The 17,086-nt window shown below is 42.4% G+C and overlaps 1 protein-coding gene across 2 annotated transcripts; it reads right to left on the reverse strand.

Annotated features, from left to right (window-relative positions):
* Nucleotides 1–3,947: 3,947 nt before the first annotated feature.
* On the reverse strand, nucleotides 3,948–10,241 carry LOC104572911 (NELL2-interacting cell ontogeny regulator 1). 2 transcript variants are annotated; one of them, XM_088530529.1, is made up of 4 exons: nucleotides 10,107–10,241; nucleotides 9,063–9,207; nucleotides 7,459–7,547; nucleotides 3,948–4,409 (listed from the first exon to the last, which is right to left on the reverse strand). In XM_088530529.1, exons 2-4 carry the CDS (start codon nucleotides 9,184–9,186, stop codon nucleotides 4,338–4,340), a joined length of 285 nt encoding a protein of 94 aa, XP_088386655.1. In that variant the 5' UTR covers nucleotides 9,187–9,207; nucleotides 10,107–10,241; the 3' UTR covers nucleotides 3,948–4,337. The 2 variants fall into 2 exon arrangements, with proteins under 2 accessions (XP_088386655.1, XP_010218379.2); XM_010220077.2 differs by lacking the exon at nucleotides 10,107–10,241 and having other exon boundaries at nucleotides 9,063–9,327.
* Nucleotides 10,242–17,086: the final 6,845 nt, after the last annotated feature.

Below are 17,086 nucleotides of genomic sequence, written 5' to 3' on the forward strand. Positions count from 1 at the left end.
TCCATTTCCTATAATGCAACAATCCACACTTCACAGTGCAAAAAGTCTGTTGCATATTCACCACCCCAGTTACATGATTTCTTCATTTCTGTCAGTGGTACCTACTGGTTATTGCACCGTCAAATGTTCTATGGAGTTTAGGAATAAAATACAAGATTAGGTGTGAACATAAAGCTCTAATCTTAGGGAGCTAAATGAAAATAGCATCAATGCTTAAAAAAATCTAACAATTATATATAGCTCATATGTTTGCCAGATCACAAACATTAAAGCACACCTTTTCATGAGCACACTCAGAGCACTGAGATCTCCCCACTCAAAACCAAGATTTTCAGTGCTGAGCTCCCTTGAAACCTTGTCCCACTTACCCTGTGGAATGGTCTAACTTGCATAACCAGTCAGCAGTATTTCCACTTGATTTGAACCCAAAGAAGAGAGAGGCTGTACAAAGTGTAATGAGAGTTTTTAGTGCTGTTCCATTTTCAGACCCTGTTGACAAACAGAACTTAAATGACCAGGGAAGTGCAGTATCACATCCTTTGATTCAAACAACACCGGGCGCTCAAGGCTAATGAAGACAAACTGATGCGTTACGTAGGTTTTCAGCAAGTACGTGGTTCAGAGAAGAAATCAAGTGATGATAAAAATCTGATTCTGGAAAATACAGGATCAAGTCTTGGGAAACACTCCTTGATACGGGGTATTTCAAAAGTATCCAGACAGATCTCATTTGTCATATCTACCTTAAACTCAGCCTCACAGTGAAGACCAAAGTAAATGCAGAATTATTATTGTCAAACTGTTTCTCCCATAGGTCTGCAGCCCTGACTGACAGGAAAGACAAGCAAAGGCAGATTAACATAAAAAACAGAATACATGCAGATAATAATAGAATATCTACAGATATTTTTATTTCTTTTCTCATGGCCTCCACCACCTAAACTGTTTTTCTCTTTTTTTTTTTTTAAATTCAAGAGCTAAGATGCCACAAAAGTATTGTTTCTGCTACTCCCCATCTCTACAAAGCTCAAGTCAGAAAAGCAAGCAGGAGTAAGAAGGTTAAGGAGTATCTCCATGGAGATCAAACTGAAAACCTGGATCCATTTCATATCAGTCTGTTAGATAAAAACAAATATTTTGTTTGAAACTAGAGTAACAGACAGGCATATTTTACATTACATTTTATTTAATACGTTCATAACAGCTGAAGGTGTGATGGCCAACATCCAGTGCTATTAACATGACAAGATCTTTGCCCCAAATAGCTTTCAGTGCAGCCACAAAGCAAGAGACCACTACAAAAGGCAGCAGAGGGAATAAAACAGGACAAGTTGTGCAGTAAGAAGGCCACATGGCTGTTCCAGTGGCCCTGTCAAATACATACAGAACAACACTCTAGATTTAACAAGGACCTTTGGATGCTGAGAAAAGAAATGCACTTTTGTTGGAGGCACCGTGGCAGAGATTTAAGGATGTCTGGATGAAAAAGCCAGTCTGTTGTACAAACGCTTTCTAGCCCTTGCACTTTCTCTATTCATATTAAGAATATACTAAGCTGTCAGAGGGCAGAGAAAATACTGTGTGTGAAGATGAAGAGGGACAAGAGGCAAAACAGTGCCAGGAAGCTTCAAAGACACAAGAAAGTAGTTTTCCCAGCTTGGTACCAGGAGCACAACAACATACAATTGTCCTCACACATTTCTGACCTGTACAAGGGTGCTACAGAGAAGGGCACTGCTGTAAGGTTTGGGATGGTCAGCACATCCAGTGGGCAGCACAGACAGGCAGTGGCCTGAGCAAAAGCCAAGGGAGAAGCAGAGGCTGCAGTGAGAAGGTTCACAGCTTGAACAGGTCGTAGGTGAAGTTTCTCATCAACCTACCTGCTCTAAACTTGCCTCCAGCTTATGCACACGGGTCTTGTTTGGGAGAGCAAGCAATCATTCACCATTTCCGTGCTCAGTCACCTCTTTTTCAGACTGAAAACTCATAGTCTTTGCACATTACTTTGGATTATCCTAGTTGCTTTTGTCTGCAGCTTGTCTAGTTCTACTGTAGTCTTTTCCTCTATAAAAAGTGTTGACTCTTGTCAGTGTCACATTAAACCTGAGCATCCAAATGCAAATCTTCAGAAGTTTCTCTCTTTTGCTTAGAACAGATACTCTGGTTGCTGGTCTATAATGTCCCGACACCTTGTCAATCCCTGCTTAGAATTTGTGCCATATAAGCCATCTTCCACTCTCTGCTATGTTGATGTTTTAAACAAGGGGTGACAGTGAGCAGTTATTCAGCTAAAGAAAAATAGGTAAGGATGACTCTAAAGGAGTATAAGGCAAGTCCTAGTGGAAATTCCTGGTTCTGGTGGATCTTCTGCAGGCCAGAAAGAATTTTGCTTTTTTTTTTTAGATGCTGAACAAGAAAACGAGAGAAGCTATTTGTCATTTTGCAGCTCCTCTTTGATCTCCATCCAGGCTTGCAGTGATTGCACAGAATCATCAGGATGGGAGGCAGGAGTTTGCCGAGAAATCCCTGGGCCTGGAAGGAAGGCGATGCCACACTGGAAGGGGGAATGGAAGGTGCAGTGGAAAGGACAGCCAAGGAGGCCTCGCTCCAAGGAGGCTGCCGAGCCCTCGCGGGTGTGAGGAAGGGCTGCTCTGGGAGTGTGGCTGAGCTGGGGCTTTGCAATTACTCTTGTCTTGCCCAGCAGTTAGATATGAGCACTGCCAATGCTCCTGTGGGGTGTGGAAGGGCTTAGTGAAAAATACACACAGCACACAGGCTCCAGGGAGGAGTAAAAAATAAATAAAAAACCAAAACAAAACAAAAAGCAAAACCCAGGACTCCTTCTCCCATGCACAGTGAACTGTGCTGGCTTATTGTCCTCATCCTCTCCAGAAGGGCATGCTGGGCTTTTTCAGTGTACAGAAATCGGCTTTCTAAATCCATTTTAACTGTGGACAGATGCTCAGTTTGGAAATCACTCAGTCTATTAGTCAGTTAGTCTATTGTGTTCCCCTACTCGCCAGTTGTTTCTCAGCACACCTAGAGCTGCACTGCCAGAGCAGTTGCTGTGATTCCTCTCTAAATCGCTTCCAGCAAATGTCATTTCCTGACATTTTAGTTAGTGAGGTGAGGCTGCAGACAGGCATCTGCTGCCAAATTCTGCTGAAGAGGTTTTCACCTTCAGGTGTCCAGCTCCCTTCCATTCCCCCTGCCAATTAGCTAGCACCCTGCAGTCTCACTGTTTGAGCGGTCTCAGAAGGCTCTATATCATGTCAAACTCAAGAACATCGACACAAACTGTTCAGTCTCATTCAGACTTGTAGGTGGGCAAAGTATCTCAGAACAAAATGGTAGTGTTGGGGAAAAAGTCAGCTCCGTTTTCTTCATGCCTGAAACAAAAGAGCTGCTTCCAAAGGAACTACAAGGAGAGGTTCAAAACTTCACAGTTTAGTCCTTGCAGTATCACAGAATGAACGATGTATGACTAACCTAACCGCTGTGCTTCATCTGAAATAAAGAAAACTCACACGAAGAAACTCCTTGGCAGTACATGTAGTTCATAACCTTCTGCATCGTGATCCCGAGGAGTTGCTGGTGGTAAGGTCTTGGTACAGCTGGAACCAGCAAGACTGCCTCGTCATGCTCTAATTTTCCTTTTCATATTTTTCTGTTCAACTCATTTAACCTGCTAAGGTAGAACTATTTATAGACACAATGGTTTTAAAGTGGACAGTCCAGGAAGAGGAGATGAGGAAATGCAAGGTTTTACTTAAAAGGATGATACTCCAGAATAGAGGCCATTTGGTCCAAGTACTGCACATGTACCTCCCCATGATACATTCCTCATTACAGCTGACAGAACTGCAACATGTCTGAATGTGGTCACAGTTCACATAACAAGCAAAAAGGACGTTCATCATCTCTAACAAAGGCAAAACCGACAGAGACCACAAGTTCCTTTCTCAGTATAATTGGGTAAGTTGCCAGGATACGTTGACACTAGAGACAAAAATCAGCCACAAACGTCTCTAGAACGTGGCTGGCCATATCCTGTGGGTTACACTTGGCCACCTCTGATTTAAAAATCAAAGTAAGTAGAGTTTTCCCCCATTCTAATACTGAGTAACAGATTTATTGAGCCTTTACTGGCAACACTGAAAAGGACTATTTAAAAGAACAAAAATCAGAACAAACAAACATATAAGACACAAACCCCCAGTTTCCTCAGCACACTGGGGCAAACACGTTTGCAAAATGAACTCCATAAAGCTGTATTTTATACAGCTGCTTTTTAAAAATGGCTGAACAGGTGACACTCCTTGGCTGGCCTCTAGAATTCAGTTTAGCAGATTTGCAGCTACACAGTCACACAGATTTCTTTTTTCCACCTGAAGAAGAAGTGTTTCTGTCTATAAGAGAGGAGAACAAAAACAACATCAAAACATGAGTGTCAATACTATAAAACTAATTAGCTCCCCCCAAAAAGTTTGTTTTACTTCTGTTGTAAGATTTGGGATTGGCTCCATGAGATGAGGCTCACAGTAACAGTCAGACTTACTGCTTGCTGAGCTGTGCTGTAATTTAGCTTCTGCTTGGTTACTTGACATATGAACAGGACAATCCTTCCCGTGACACTGAAAAATTCAGTATGCTGCACATTTGTGTTTTGCACATTAGTACACTCACTGTATGTCTGGGTGTTGTCTTTTTTGTTCAAAGTGACTTGTCTTTCTTACAATCTTATTTTGATTGCTCAAGCAATCCCCTTATGAGAGGGATTTAAGAAAACAGACTTATTAGAAATTCCCTTTTTATTTAAAAATAGATTCAAAAATTTAAACCATATTACTGTCTGGATTAACTGCTGAAAGCAACAGAGAGAAAGTAAGGCCTGAATTACCTGTTTTTTAAATTTCTTCTCCTGCTTATCTACTGTTATTATTAGTACTCTGTTAGTGACTAAAATAGACAGTAGGCACTGACCTGGCACACAACAGTCACAGTTCAAACCTGGGATGGAATCACTGGCTTCATTACAGAATGGGATCCCAAACCCATGTGAGCAGAGGTCCCCCCAGCTCAACTGCTGTTCATCAACAGCAAGAACTCATTACCCTTCCCAGGAGTGGATCGAGAGCTTTCCAGAGCTATGGGTATGATCAGAAAGGGCCTGCATCTTCTCAGCCTACGCATGGATGAAAATGAGGGAAGGAAAAGCAGAGCTGCATAGTGGAAATACAGGAGCCCTTTCTCTCTAGCACACACAGACTTAGCTTCTCTGGATGTTTGGAGCCCTTGTGGCTTCATGGTGAAGCACAGTGCTGCCTGGCTCCAACATCAGCTCTCCATCCATCAAACACAGTCATTTCAGTTTGTCTATCCCGAGTGAAGGTGTATGTGGGAATTAGTTGGACCCAAGAGAAGGCTTCATCCTTATTGCTATGTAACACACTAGCTGTGGGAAATTCACTCAGCATATTAATCTCCATTTTTCACACAAAAAGGGCATTATCAAGACTGCCAACTCGAAATGTCAGTGAAATGCAGCCTTAATCCACCTGTCTCATGTTTGTCATGTGAAATGGGATAACTGTGTGATCAAAGACTTTCTTAAAAGCTGTGCTATCCACTGACACACATCAGTTAAAGGCACCTGGGAGTAGAGCCAGGCTAAAGCATCCTGCTTACCACTTCCTTAGTACAGGAAGAGCAATTGTTTAGGTGTTTTTTCTAGATGCGAAATCGCTAGGTATGTGGCACCACATTAAATTAAGCATCACTTTTGATCATTTCAGCTACCCTGGAAGACTGGAAAGATCAGATCAGACTGCTAATCATCTAGAAGACACGCAAGCACCACCTTCAACCTATCACCTTGACATCAAGCTCAATGGTTTGAGCAGGGGGGGCTGACTGTGCACCAACAGCTCTGAGCTAAGCTCAGCCGTGATGCCCTCTTACTGCACGAGTGAAATGCAGCCAGCCTGTCAAGCAGTAAGTGACCCTCGCATCAGTGGGGTTTCAAGCATGTCAAGCCTTGTAAAAGGAAGAGGACACAGGCCATGGCCCCCATAAAAGGGTTTGCAGTTAGTTTGCTTTTCCAAATTAACTGTGAAAACTCTGAGTTCATGTAGTAAAAGTAAACCCTCTCCTGGTGCAGAACTGCAGGGTGAGATTTCCAGAAAAAAAAAATTAAATGGGAATTTCTTCTCTAAGCTTTTTGGGAATCCCTTCCCCTCCAACACAGTTAAGAGTTGCTTAGTCATCCTCTAAAAATCCTGACTGCAAACAAAAGAGGGTTTTTCAAGGAGATGAGTGTCTCCAGTGGGACTACTAACAAAGGGCATTGTATTTTGGGGGATAGAAACATTTGCCCCACTAAACGGCAAAACTGTCTAAAATAGACAAATGTAAAACATGTATGTGGCCAAAAGCAATAGTCTTAAAACTCCTAATTTGCATCAAATTGGACCACAGCTAAATAACAAAACTAACAATTTAAACACTGTAGAAGGCATTTTCATGAGCCAAGCACTCCTCAACTATTAAATATTTCCATGACTTTTGAAGACGTGGACAGAATTCCTAGCTTAATGACTGGAATAGCCACTTAAGGATCTCAACATGGATTCAATTATTTAAAGTAATCAAAATGTGATGGGTTTGGTATTGCACAAATATATCATGGAGCCACATTTTCAGGCTTGCTGTCAAATTTACAACTGCAAAAATCAGTTCTAGGACATTTCTTCATGACGCAGCCCAGAAATTGACCTGTGTTTATTGAACAGATTTTGTTTAACTATAAATCTATTGCATACCAGTTTGCTTTGGCTGATTTTTTCTTTGGTAATAACCCACAATTCAAGCTATCTTCATTCCTACAGCTCCATTTCCAACTAAGTATCATGTACCCTGCTAAGAGTTACCTCAAACCACTCTTCAAGAAAGCCATTTTGCTGGCTTTGAACTGTGAAGAGTCTTGACCATAGATTAGAAGAAGTGGAAGATTAGAGTAGTGGGGCTGTGCAGGGGAGTATTTTATTTTAGTATGATTTGTTTCACCTGGCTCTGTTCTTTTGGGCATTTAATATAAATTATGTTCTGAACCTTTTTAGTCCTATAGAAAGAAAAGTGTGCACTCCACATTAGGAAGGAGAGTGGCAGGGCTAATGGTAGTCCTTAGATAACATACTCTGACTTGGGGAAGGGAAGGGGAGAGGGCTGAAGGTTGTCAGTTCACTCTTTCCTAAGCTTCCTGTGTCCCTGATAATGTTTGGAATTTTTCTGACTTATTTCCTTGAGTGGTGAAATGAAATTACCCAACCTCACCTTTGAAGATAGGACAGTACACTTGATTGATAGTATCTTGGGCAAAATCCATCCAGCCTATCTGCTTCCATCTACAGCATTTTCTTTCATATTAAAATAAATAAATAAAGTCAAATATTTCCTTACCCGTGTGTCTAGATTATATGCTGTTTTCTTTAAATCCTGCAGAGCCCTCTGCATGAACTCGAACGCATGGCAGTCAACACAGGGCCGGCCTAGGAGAATGTTTAGTAGAGAATTAGGAATAAAGAGCATGAAGTATTAGGCAAAAGGAGCAAACATGGATTTTGAGAGCATGATGAGGACCTACAGATAAGAGTGCAGAGAGTCAGTGCTGATGGATCTACTCCTGAATAATCCAAGTTTTACTCTAACAAGATGGTTCACCTACTGTATCAGTGACAGAAGAAATGCTTCAAGAAATTTGCATTTAAAAATCATTTTCCCTTCTCCATTTCTTTCTCCTTTATTATTGTTTCTCTCATCCTTTTATATCATTTCCCCACTTCTCTCTTCCACGATCCCTCTTCTCTGTCACAGTTCACAGAAGTACAGAAACACTAAACCTGTAACATGAGTCTTCACTTTGCTCCACAGCTCTGAGCACATCTTCAGCTTAATTTCCAGAAATGAAAACAGATCTGAAACTACAGATCTGTTCCAAGGAAAACCTTGTCCCCTAATCTCACAAACTTCAGCTCTAAATAGAAAGCTAATGGAATGCAATTGAGATCATTATCAAAAGACAGATCACTGGCTGGAGCTTTAAGTTTGATACAGCTTTGTCCAAAGGCAGTGAAGCAAACAGCAGATAAATACAGTGCCCTCTCATTGCTGGATATTGCTGATAAGCAAAGCTGCTACATTCTGGACTAATTGCAGTGTTTAAGACTGCACTCTCCTATCTAGATAATCCAGACTGCAGGTCACAAGGCCTGCTTTGTCTTGATCACCATGTAATGAAAGCTCTTCTATAAACAGTAGAGAGACAGAAGCACATGGAGCTAACATTCTTTAGCTAGCTAGGGGGAAAAAAGAGGCAAAAAATAAACACTGAGCAGCATAAAAGACCTTCTCTCCCATTTCTGTAGCACCACTCAGCCTTATTGTTATGATATACATAGTATATCATAGACCAGTAGACGAGGATAGCACTTCATAGATCAACAGCTTAATGCAAGGACCTGTCATTATGTTATGATGTAAAATAAGCTCAGTACAGACCAGTGAAGGACTATTAGGGGACTGAAGGCTGCAAGGCTGCAAGGCTGAGCGCTGAGGAGGTGTGCTTTCCTATCACCTTCACTGAGTCAATTTTTAACTAAAACTACTGAAATTAGTATGGTAAAGAGCACCAAGATGAAAAGATGAAACGAGAGGTGAATATCAGTTGAAAGAAAGCAAACCTCAAGAATGTTTCTGAAAAGCAAGCAGGGTGATTTGTGTCATAGAAGGAATGAACATAATGAAAGGGATGGACAAAAGAGAAGGTGCACTGCAATGGTGGATTTCAGGTGCAAGACAGAAACAAGCATGAGGTTATGGGTGGAAGGTGGAATGTCTTGGATGCATGAGGAAAGCACCATCAGTGTACTGTCAAATTGCAATTTTAAAACAATAAGAGCAAGAAGTTTCCAGAGTAGACTGGATGATCTGGACTGGATTTTGCAGTCCTGCAAAATTAAAACTACAGTACAAGCTGGGTGAAAGAACTACATAGTGTGACCTACTTTCAGCTGGTATGGCAGTTCCTGCTTCTTGATCGGCTCTAACAGGCTCCATGAGGATCAGTGCAACCAGAAGAATGAAGGGAACTGTGAGGACAGCCCTTCTCGGGAGGCAGGGTGCCAGCATCTTGGGAACGGGTGCTTCTCCCTTTATCAACAGATGCAAACAAGTGTTCTTTCACTGAGAAACAATATAGACAGAAAAGTTTTGTTACAAAGAACTTAATGTTTGTGACAGTAAAAGCATTGACAGTTCTTTAAAATAAAAAAAAAATCAGCACAACTATAACACGGATAGGAATTCTCTGTACTTTTCCACGAGGACACATAAAGCCTGACCTGGAGAGATCATTTGCCTACCAGTTTTAGGGTTCATTTGCTGGGATTGCAAAAGCCAGGATGCCAACAACAGTCACCCCAATCTGTAATTCCAATCTTTGTCTTTCTACACATCTCCAGACACCTATGAGCCTGGAAATCTGGTTCACTGTTAGACCTGGGGATCGAACCTGTAGGGATTACAGAGCTCTGCTATCTGGACGAAATAGGTCTGAACCTAGAAATGAAGTTTTCACCCACTGGTTCTCTTTATTGATGTACTATCTTTACACAAACATAACTAAAATTATTTTTTGTCATTAGTTACTTACTAAATTGATCATAAAAACTTATTCCTTTATGAAGACACCTGAAGGAAAAGACTTGTGTTAAACCACCACAAATTCACAGATAGAATTTCTATTGGCAACTAAATAAAAACTCATTGACTAGTTGAGTCCCTCTGTTCTGTGCTGAGACAAAGATCTAGATCTGAGGCCATCCATTTGCTCCTGAACCGCACAGGCAGACCAGGCCCTGAAGATAGGTCTAATCTGGTCCAGCAATACCTCCCTTTCAAACAGGGGTGAAGTTTTTGAGAAGTACACGAGTTTTGAATGAATTATTTTCTGGATTCAAAATGTAAACTGTTTGGATCAAGAAGAAAGGGGAAACCGGGACTGGTGTAAGCTGCAATTGTCTGTTACAGATATCAATCACAGTTATTACAAACCCTGGAAAACTGAGAGGGTGGTTCTTAGTTCAGCCAAATTTAGCTTCTCTTCCTATATGCTCAAAGGGAGGAAACAAAAAGGAAAAAATAAGGTTAAGATGTAACAAAAAGACCAAATCTACATGAAGACTCTTTTTAGCTAAGCCCAGGAAAGCAGGACAAAAGGCATCACTTCCTGACTTTTAAGTCAGTTCGTACTGAACAAAAGATGTTGCATAAGAATATTGACTCAATGTTCTGAATGCAGAAGAACAGGATCCCCCCAAACAACCTCTGTTCACAGCTGGGAGGGCAGTGGAAGGAGGCAGGGAGGGAGAGGTTCTCCCTGTATCTTGCCACAAAAGCAGAAGGGGTCTGTTGTTCAACATGTGCAAAGCCACCATATCAGACACAGCACATTCTGTATGAACACTCGCTGCATGTGCAGTACAGGCAGGGGAGGAAGAGCCCTTCACATGGTCCCTTCCCGGGCACCTCCATCCACACGTAAGAGCAGGGAAGAGCTCAGAGACACATACATGGTACAGTCACCAACATATCTGGGCCACATGAAATAGATTTGCTAATGCAATTCCTATAACCCCAGAATTGCTTTACCCCTCCCAGTATTTATAAGTGATCTGATGTAATCCTTTTCTTATTTCTGCAGTCATTAAAATAAAGGGATGAAAAACTAACAACTGGCTTTTTTTTTTTCCTGTTTTAATTAAGGGTGATCTGCAAGCAAAGAAAGTGCGATCAGAGACAGCAGGTTTGCTTTGGGATGCATCAGAGTTATCCTATAACAGTAAATTAAGATAATATAAGCGTCCTTCTAAAGTATCTGAGGCTGAAGCCTTTGTGGTCAGGGGCAGCTATCCCCATAGTTGGCTTAGTGCCATAGGGATTCAGTAAAAAGGTGCAGATACGCTATTGAACTTTTTTTTAGGGCACCTTACACATCATTTAGCCCAGCTTCAGTTCAGCTTCGGATGTGAGCCCTGCTGCAAAACAACGGCTCTCCGAGCGCCGCCGTCACCCTGGACCACATCGAGCTGCAGCCTCCTGGCTGCTCCACGAGGAACAACCCGCCGGGATGCAGTGGTGCTCCCTGTCCGCAGCGCCGCGGGCAACAGCGACACGGCTGAGGGCTTCTGTGAAAGAGAAAAACCACCCCCTCCTGCAAAGCAAAAAAATGTCAGTACCTGATCTCTCTCCTCTCGTCTTTGAGACGTCTCTTTGAAATGGCCGCTGCAAACCGCTCACCGCCCCAGCGCAGCATTTCTGAGCATGTGCACTGCCTCTTTCTAACCTTCCCCGAAAGAGGTTATTCCTACGGGGAGATTCCTGCCATGGCAACAGTGCAGAGCGCTGCAGCCACCACTTAAAGAGGCACGGGCTGCGTCTCCCACGTCCCGGGAAAGCTGCTCCCGCTTCCGCGAGCGACTCCCAGCAGTGACTCACCTGCTGCCCGGGAGCTCTGCCCTGAGTGCTCCGTTAAATGCACCGCTGGCCCCTGTGCTGATGTAGCACGGGTGATACTGTGCCCTTGTCAAAGCAGGGCTAGGCCCCAGGGTCTCCTCTTCCCTCCCAAACACGTTTCCTATCACATATTAGAGATCAGTTCTTGTTCGAAAGTGACCAGGTATCACTAAGGGCAAATGCAAGATTTAGAAGCATTTACAGAACTTTAAAATGAACTGTTCTTTGCTTTTGGCCAACAGTGCCCAAACCTGAATGTTTAAATGTTAAATGTTTTCGAAGCGAAAGTTAGGGGCGCTCAGTGCCCAGGAAGGTCAGGCATTGAATCCTTCTTCTTTCATTAGCAAAAATATCTACTTAGAATGATGACTAACATTTCTCATTTCAACATGCTCTAAATGCTGTCTGTCCTGTCCAGGGGAATGTTTTGCTCCTGTCAATTCAATTTTTCAAGAAAGATGCTAAGAATTGTTCACAGAATCACAGAATGCCTAAGGTTGGAAGGCACCTCCAGAGCTCATCTAGTCCAACCCCCCTGCTCCAGCAGGGACACCTAGAGCACGTGGCACAGGGTGGCATCCAGGTGGGTTTGGAAGATCTCCAGAGAAGGAGACTCCACAGCCTCTCTGGGCAGCCCATTCCAGGGCTCTGTCACCCTCACAGGAAAGAAGTTCTTCCTCACATGGAGGTGGAACTGCCTGTGTTTCAACTTACACCCCTTACTCCTTGTCCTGTCACTGGCCACTACTGAGAAGAGCCTGGCCCCATCCTCCCTACAGTTACCCCTCAGGTACTTGAACATGTTGATCACATCTCCTCTCAGCCTTCTCTTCTCCAGACTAAACAGGCCCAGCTCGCTTAGTCTTTCCTCATACGACAAATGCTCCAGTCCCTTAATCATCTTCGTGGCTCTCCACTGGACCCTCTCTAGAAGCTCAATGTCCTTCTTGTACTGGGGAGCCCAAAACTGTACTGGGAACCCATTTCCACAGGTCAGTTTTGCTTTCTGACAGTGCTGCAGACCTTGTGCATTCTGAAGTTCATGTAAAGTTACAGCATCCATAAGCATTGTCAAGAAATGGTTAACCAAAGCACTGCCACTCATATACAACACAAAAAGAGAGAGAAAGGGAAAATAATTAAAAGAAACTGTTATTTGGGGTCAGAAATAAAAAAGATACAGCATCATTTTTGCAGAGATAAAAAATATAGGATTTGGACTGATGAAGTATCTGCCTATATATTAATTACAAATGTGAAGCTTTATTTATGGGTCATTCTCAGCCATCTGATCTCAAATACTGGCCTGTCTTCTTGATAAATTACATATATATGCACACAATCATTCATATATATACATATATATATATATATATATTTATAAAATATATATTCCTTTTCTTATCTTGTGTTTTGACCCTCTCCAGTAAATCTTCTCTTGTTCTCCCAAATCCCGTCCTTTCTCTACCACAGCAGTAACACCCAGCAACCAGCCCTGGTAGTTTGGGTGTTATCTCCAGTTCATTCTTCTACACCCACATAAAGGGCTTCTGACATCTCATTACTTCAGTGGATTTTTGAAATGGATTTTTGAAATCCAATGACTTTCTCCCATTCTCAGCCACCAAAATCTTTGCTCTAATACTTCATACCAGCTACTGTGACCTCCTTGGTTAGTTCTTGACTGAGTCTACTTTCCCTGTGGTCACTAGGACCAACCTCCTTTTCAGTGCTTTAACTGCATTTCTTTTTCACTCCCCCATGTTGAGCACCAGCCTTTCTCTTAATTAAACCAAATATTTGCTTAACTGAAACACATCATTTCACCAAAGTGAAAACTTTCCACAGACAAGGAAGAGTCTCCACTTTTAGGATAGTTTTACTTGAAACAGGTATTGAAGAAAAGTTTTCAATTGCCTGAAAAAAATCATTTTGACATTTTCAGTTTGACAGTTTCTCCATTTTTGCTTCAACGATATTTCCTTTTAAGCCTAAGCCATTTAGAATAAAAAAAAATGTAAGGAAATATGAAGAAATGAATTACTTGTGAGCAGGAGCAGCTCTTATTTTGAGGATACTGGGGTCTTCCCCAGTACCAGAACTTTATAGTCCATGATAAAATCTTCCCAAGTCTGACTCCCTCTTGCCTGGCCAGTGCAGATGTTCACCCTAGGCACCGGGCACCCCAGAAGTGCACGTACACAGCAGGAGAGGGATACGTAGACCCCACACAACAGCCTGCAGCGGGGATCTCACTAGCTGTCCCCAAAGGTGCCGTGACAGCCTTGGGCCGACTTGGGATTGGCACGAAAAGTGACGGGGGGGAGAAAGGTAGAAGGTCTTGACTGCACGGCTGCCCTGTGGGATCATTCCTGAGGCAATCAGTGAGGATATAGTGTGCACCTTTGTTCTGAGATGAACCTGGGCAAAATGGCCCTTTTTTTCAATCTCCAACAGCTAAAAAGCATCAAAGCACTGCTGTGGATATTCCAATTTTTCATCTTGATTTGGTAGCACATGTTTTGGTATTATAAATATTTCTGTGGAACTGGAGAAAAGAAGCTCAAGCCTTTACCTCTAAGCCCCTTCAGTGTTTCATCTTTCCTTGCCTCTTAAATCTAATACTCTGTCACAGCAGAACACTTTCTTCCCTCACTAAACATAACAGATTCAGCCACGTCTCCTGCAGACACTTTTATGCCTTCTCACAGCCTGCCCTCTAAATCACAGTGAAGTCTCTCCACAAAGGTACCATCTCGCTTTCCATCAAATCTCCTTTCGAGCTTTGCCCCTGCCGTGATTGCTTCGGAGCGCGGCTGCCTGGGAGGAAGCCGGCGGCTGGCACTGCTGGGCTCATTCAAATATTCCTCAATATTCCTTACATCTCCCTGCCTCACACCGCTCGCCCGCCTTGTCCTCTTGCCACGATCCCCGGCTGCGAGCACGCGAGGGCAGGAGCTGGGGTTTCACTGATATCTCCCAACCTCTTGGCTTTTTCCTTCCCATTCAAGGCTCTTGGAAAGTATCCAAGCGACTGGATTAAGAAATGAAGCCTTCTGTTCCCTGAATAGGTCTTGTGTATCTGGGCATGCAACTAAACAAATGAAACTCTTTCTTCTTTTCCATTTTCCCCATCAGTAATTTTAGGAATTACTCCCTTGCCAGTGGCACAGGGATTCCAATTCCTGCAGTCTCCCATCAGTCAGAGCATGGCCAACAACTCAAGTCATTCCAAGCCCCAAAAGTCTTGAGTTTCAGTGCAACACTAAGACTGGGCTCTTGTCCAGTGCTGACTTTCCACACAGCTCTCAGGAAAACCTGTGCTGTCAGAAGTACTTACTGCTTTCCAGATGAGACACTGAAGTGAGGTCAAGTCTTTCCACTTCTCTCCAGGAGTTCAGAGGCATTTAAAAATCCCATGGCAATTTTCAGGAAGGGTTAGCATTAGCTGTGCTACCCTCAGACTGCACTGTCCCTATTTGCCCTCCTGCACCTTTGCGGTAAGAAGTTCTCGTGTTCCAAGCTGTAGCTGAGCTATTTCTATTTCTATTTCTAGGTACATAATAGCTGCAATACTATTTTTTTCTTTGCAATCATATGCTAAGTCCACAGAGATGTCTTGAGTACTTTGCAGCGACATATAAATGGGCTATGCTTGAACTGGAGAAGAGTGAACTACTATTTTTCAAGGTTTCCCATTCTAAAACAAGACTTCACAGTGCAGAGCCTCTGCTAACATGGCAGGCATGGTAAGGTAAAGAGAAGCTCTCTAAGCTCAGGAACAGCTAGTTTCCTGTATTAGCTAGTATGTAGTAGCTAGTTGCCTTGCAAAACCTGCCTGGAAAAATGAGAACTGAGGAAATCAATGTAGGGAGATTCCCAAAATCCAAAGCTTATCAGTGACCCTTTCCCCTCTAAAAGGTGTTTATTACTCAAAGTCCATGCAAAGACCCTTCAGAGTTCAGAAAAAAACAAACATGTAATCAAGCAGCTCCAAATACATTCCTTGCTCTAGGAAACAACGTCTTTGTAGCCAGGCACCCAAGACTGATCGAGGATTACTTTGATGACAGCAATCCCTGTATCTCATTGATAATGAGCAATTTTGATAGTAAGGTCTCTAAAATTTGTTGGTTTAAAGATGGGTGTACATTTATACATTAAACTTGAACACAGCATCTTTATTCTGAGTTCATATAAACAATGTATTTGTAAGCTGACATATATGGCTTCTAGCAGTTTTTTTTTCTCCTTTTTAAAATTACCTTGCTACAAATTGCAAGCTGCCTAGTGCATAAAATCTTAAGAAACTGAAAGCCAGGAAAAGGAATGCTTTTCTTAGGAAACTGAAAGCCAGGAAAAGGAATGCTTTTCTTCCTGTGCACAAAAAATAATACACTGCCCATCCACATTAAGTAAAAACTCTTCTTGTGTTTCTATCCTTTTCTATAGAAGGACAGAGATCCAGCTATAACTCAGGTATAGATATATGAAAGAGATGATGACAAACTGGATCTTCCTGAGGAGTTTGAAGGACATGTAGAGAGCCACAATAGAGGTTGTACTGGAGAGAAATTTTCCTTTGTGGAGAAAAGAGTAAACATGGTCATGCAAGATGCAGACAAACATGGGGAGCTGAAGTTAACATAACAGCAATGCAAAAAAAAAAAAAACAGTAGGAATAAAAAAGAAAGGCTAGTTTACCTGGAGATGTAGAGGAAAGACTCACTTTGTTAAACTCTGTTCCAGGTTCTCAGATGAGATTGGCGTAATAATGCTGTGGAACAAGATGCCCTCATACAATTTTGTTGTATAAGGTACTGTCTAGACATGTCCCATTACTGTGACTTTTGTGCATTACTGTTTTCAGAAGCTTGACCTTCAGTGAATCAAGAAAAATTGGACTTTCACTGTTACTGGAACCCGGAACTGTCGAAAAGTCTTAAACATGTCTTTTTGATAGATGAATCTGCCTGCCAAGACAGCTGAACTGTTCTTCTAAAACTCAGCGCTGCCTGAGTGAAAGTTGGACAGATGCTTATGCAAGTTTAATAGCTTATGTTTATGTTTAAAAGCAGGAGCAGGTTATTTACAGTGCAGCCAAATTTCTAAGGTGAAGAAGAAGAGAAATCATAAAAGATATTCTACTGCGAACCCAGAGAAGGGCACAGGGCAGTATGGACAGCTGAGGGAATCTGTCAGCCAAGCTCTTCCCTCATTACTTTGCCTCTGCTCCTTTCCTTTTCTTGCCTCTTTTCTCTTATACAACCTCCTGCTATAATTATTCATTCTCTCTGACTTTGTCTCTTAGCTCTCTGCCCCCACCTGACACAGTTTGTTCTCTCAGCCCTTGATAACATTCCTGTTATCTGAAGCTCAGCTGCAGTGTGTGACTGCTGACCCTCGGTCTGGCTCCTCAGCTGTCTAAGTGCAGTTTGGAGGAGCTCCAAAGCATCAGCAGTTGCTTGTGTCCCTCTCCACCACCTTATACCTCTGCCAAAATGTTATTGTTCCC

The sequence above is a fragment of the Tinamus guttatus genome, unplaced genomic scaffold, assembly GCF_059628265.1.
Source record: "Tinamus guttatus ecotype Peru unplaced genomic scaffold, ASM5962826v1 Tinamus_guttatus_pri_ptg000377l, whole genome shotgun sequence".
NCBI classification, from domain to species: domain Eukaryota; kingdom Metazoa; phylum Chordata; class Aves; order Tinamiformes; family Tinamidae; genus Tinamus; species Tinamus guttatus.

Excerpts from the sequence above, each read along its gene's own strand:
- LOC104572911 (XM_088530529.1), bottom strand. The coding sequence starts at position 9,186 with ATGCTGGCACCCTGCCTCCCGAGAAGGGCTGTCCTCACAGTTCCCTTC. Across the intron at positions 7,548-9,062 it reads AACTGCCATACCAGCTGAAA|GCCGGCCCTGTGTTGACTGC; the intron begins GTAGGTCACACT and ends ACATTCTCCTAG. Across the intron at positions 4,410-7,458 it reads CATATAATCTAGACACACGG|ACAGAAACACTTCTTCTTCA; the intron begins GTAAGGAAATAT and ends CCTCTCTTATAG.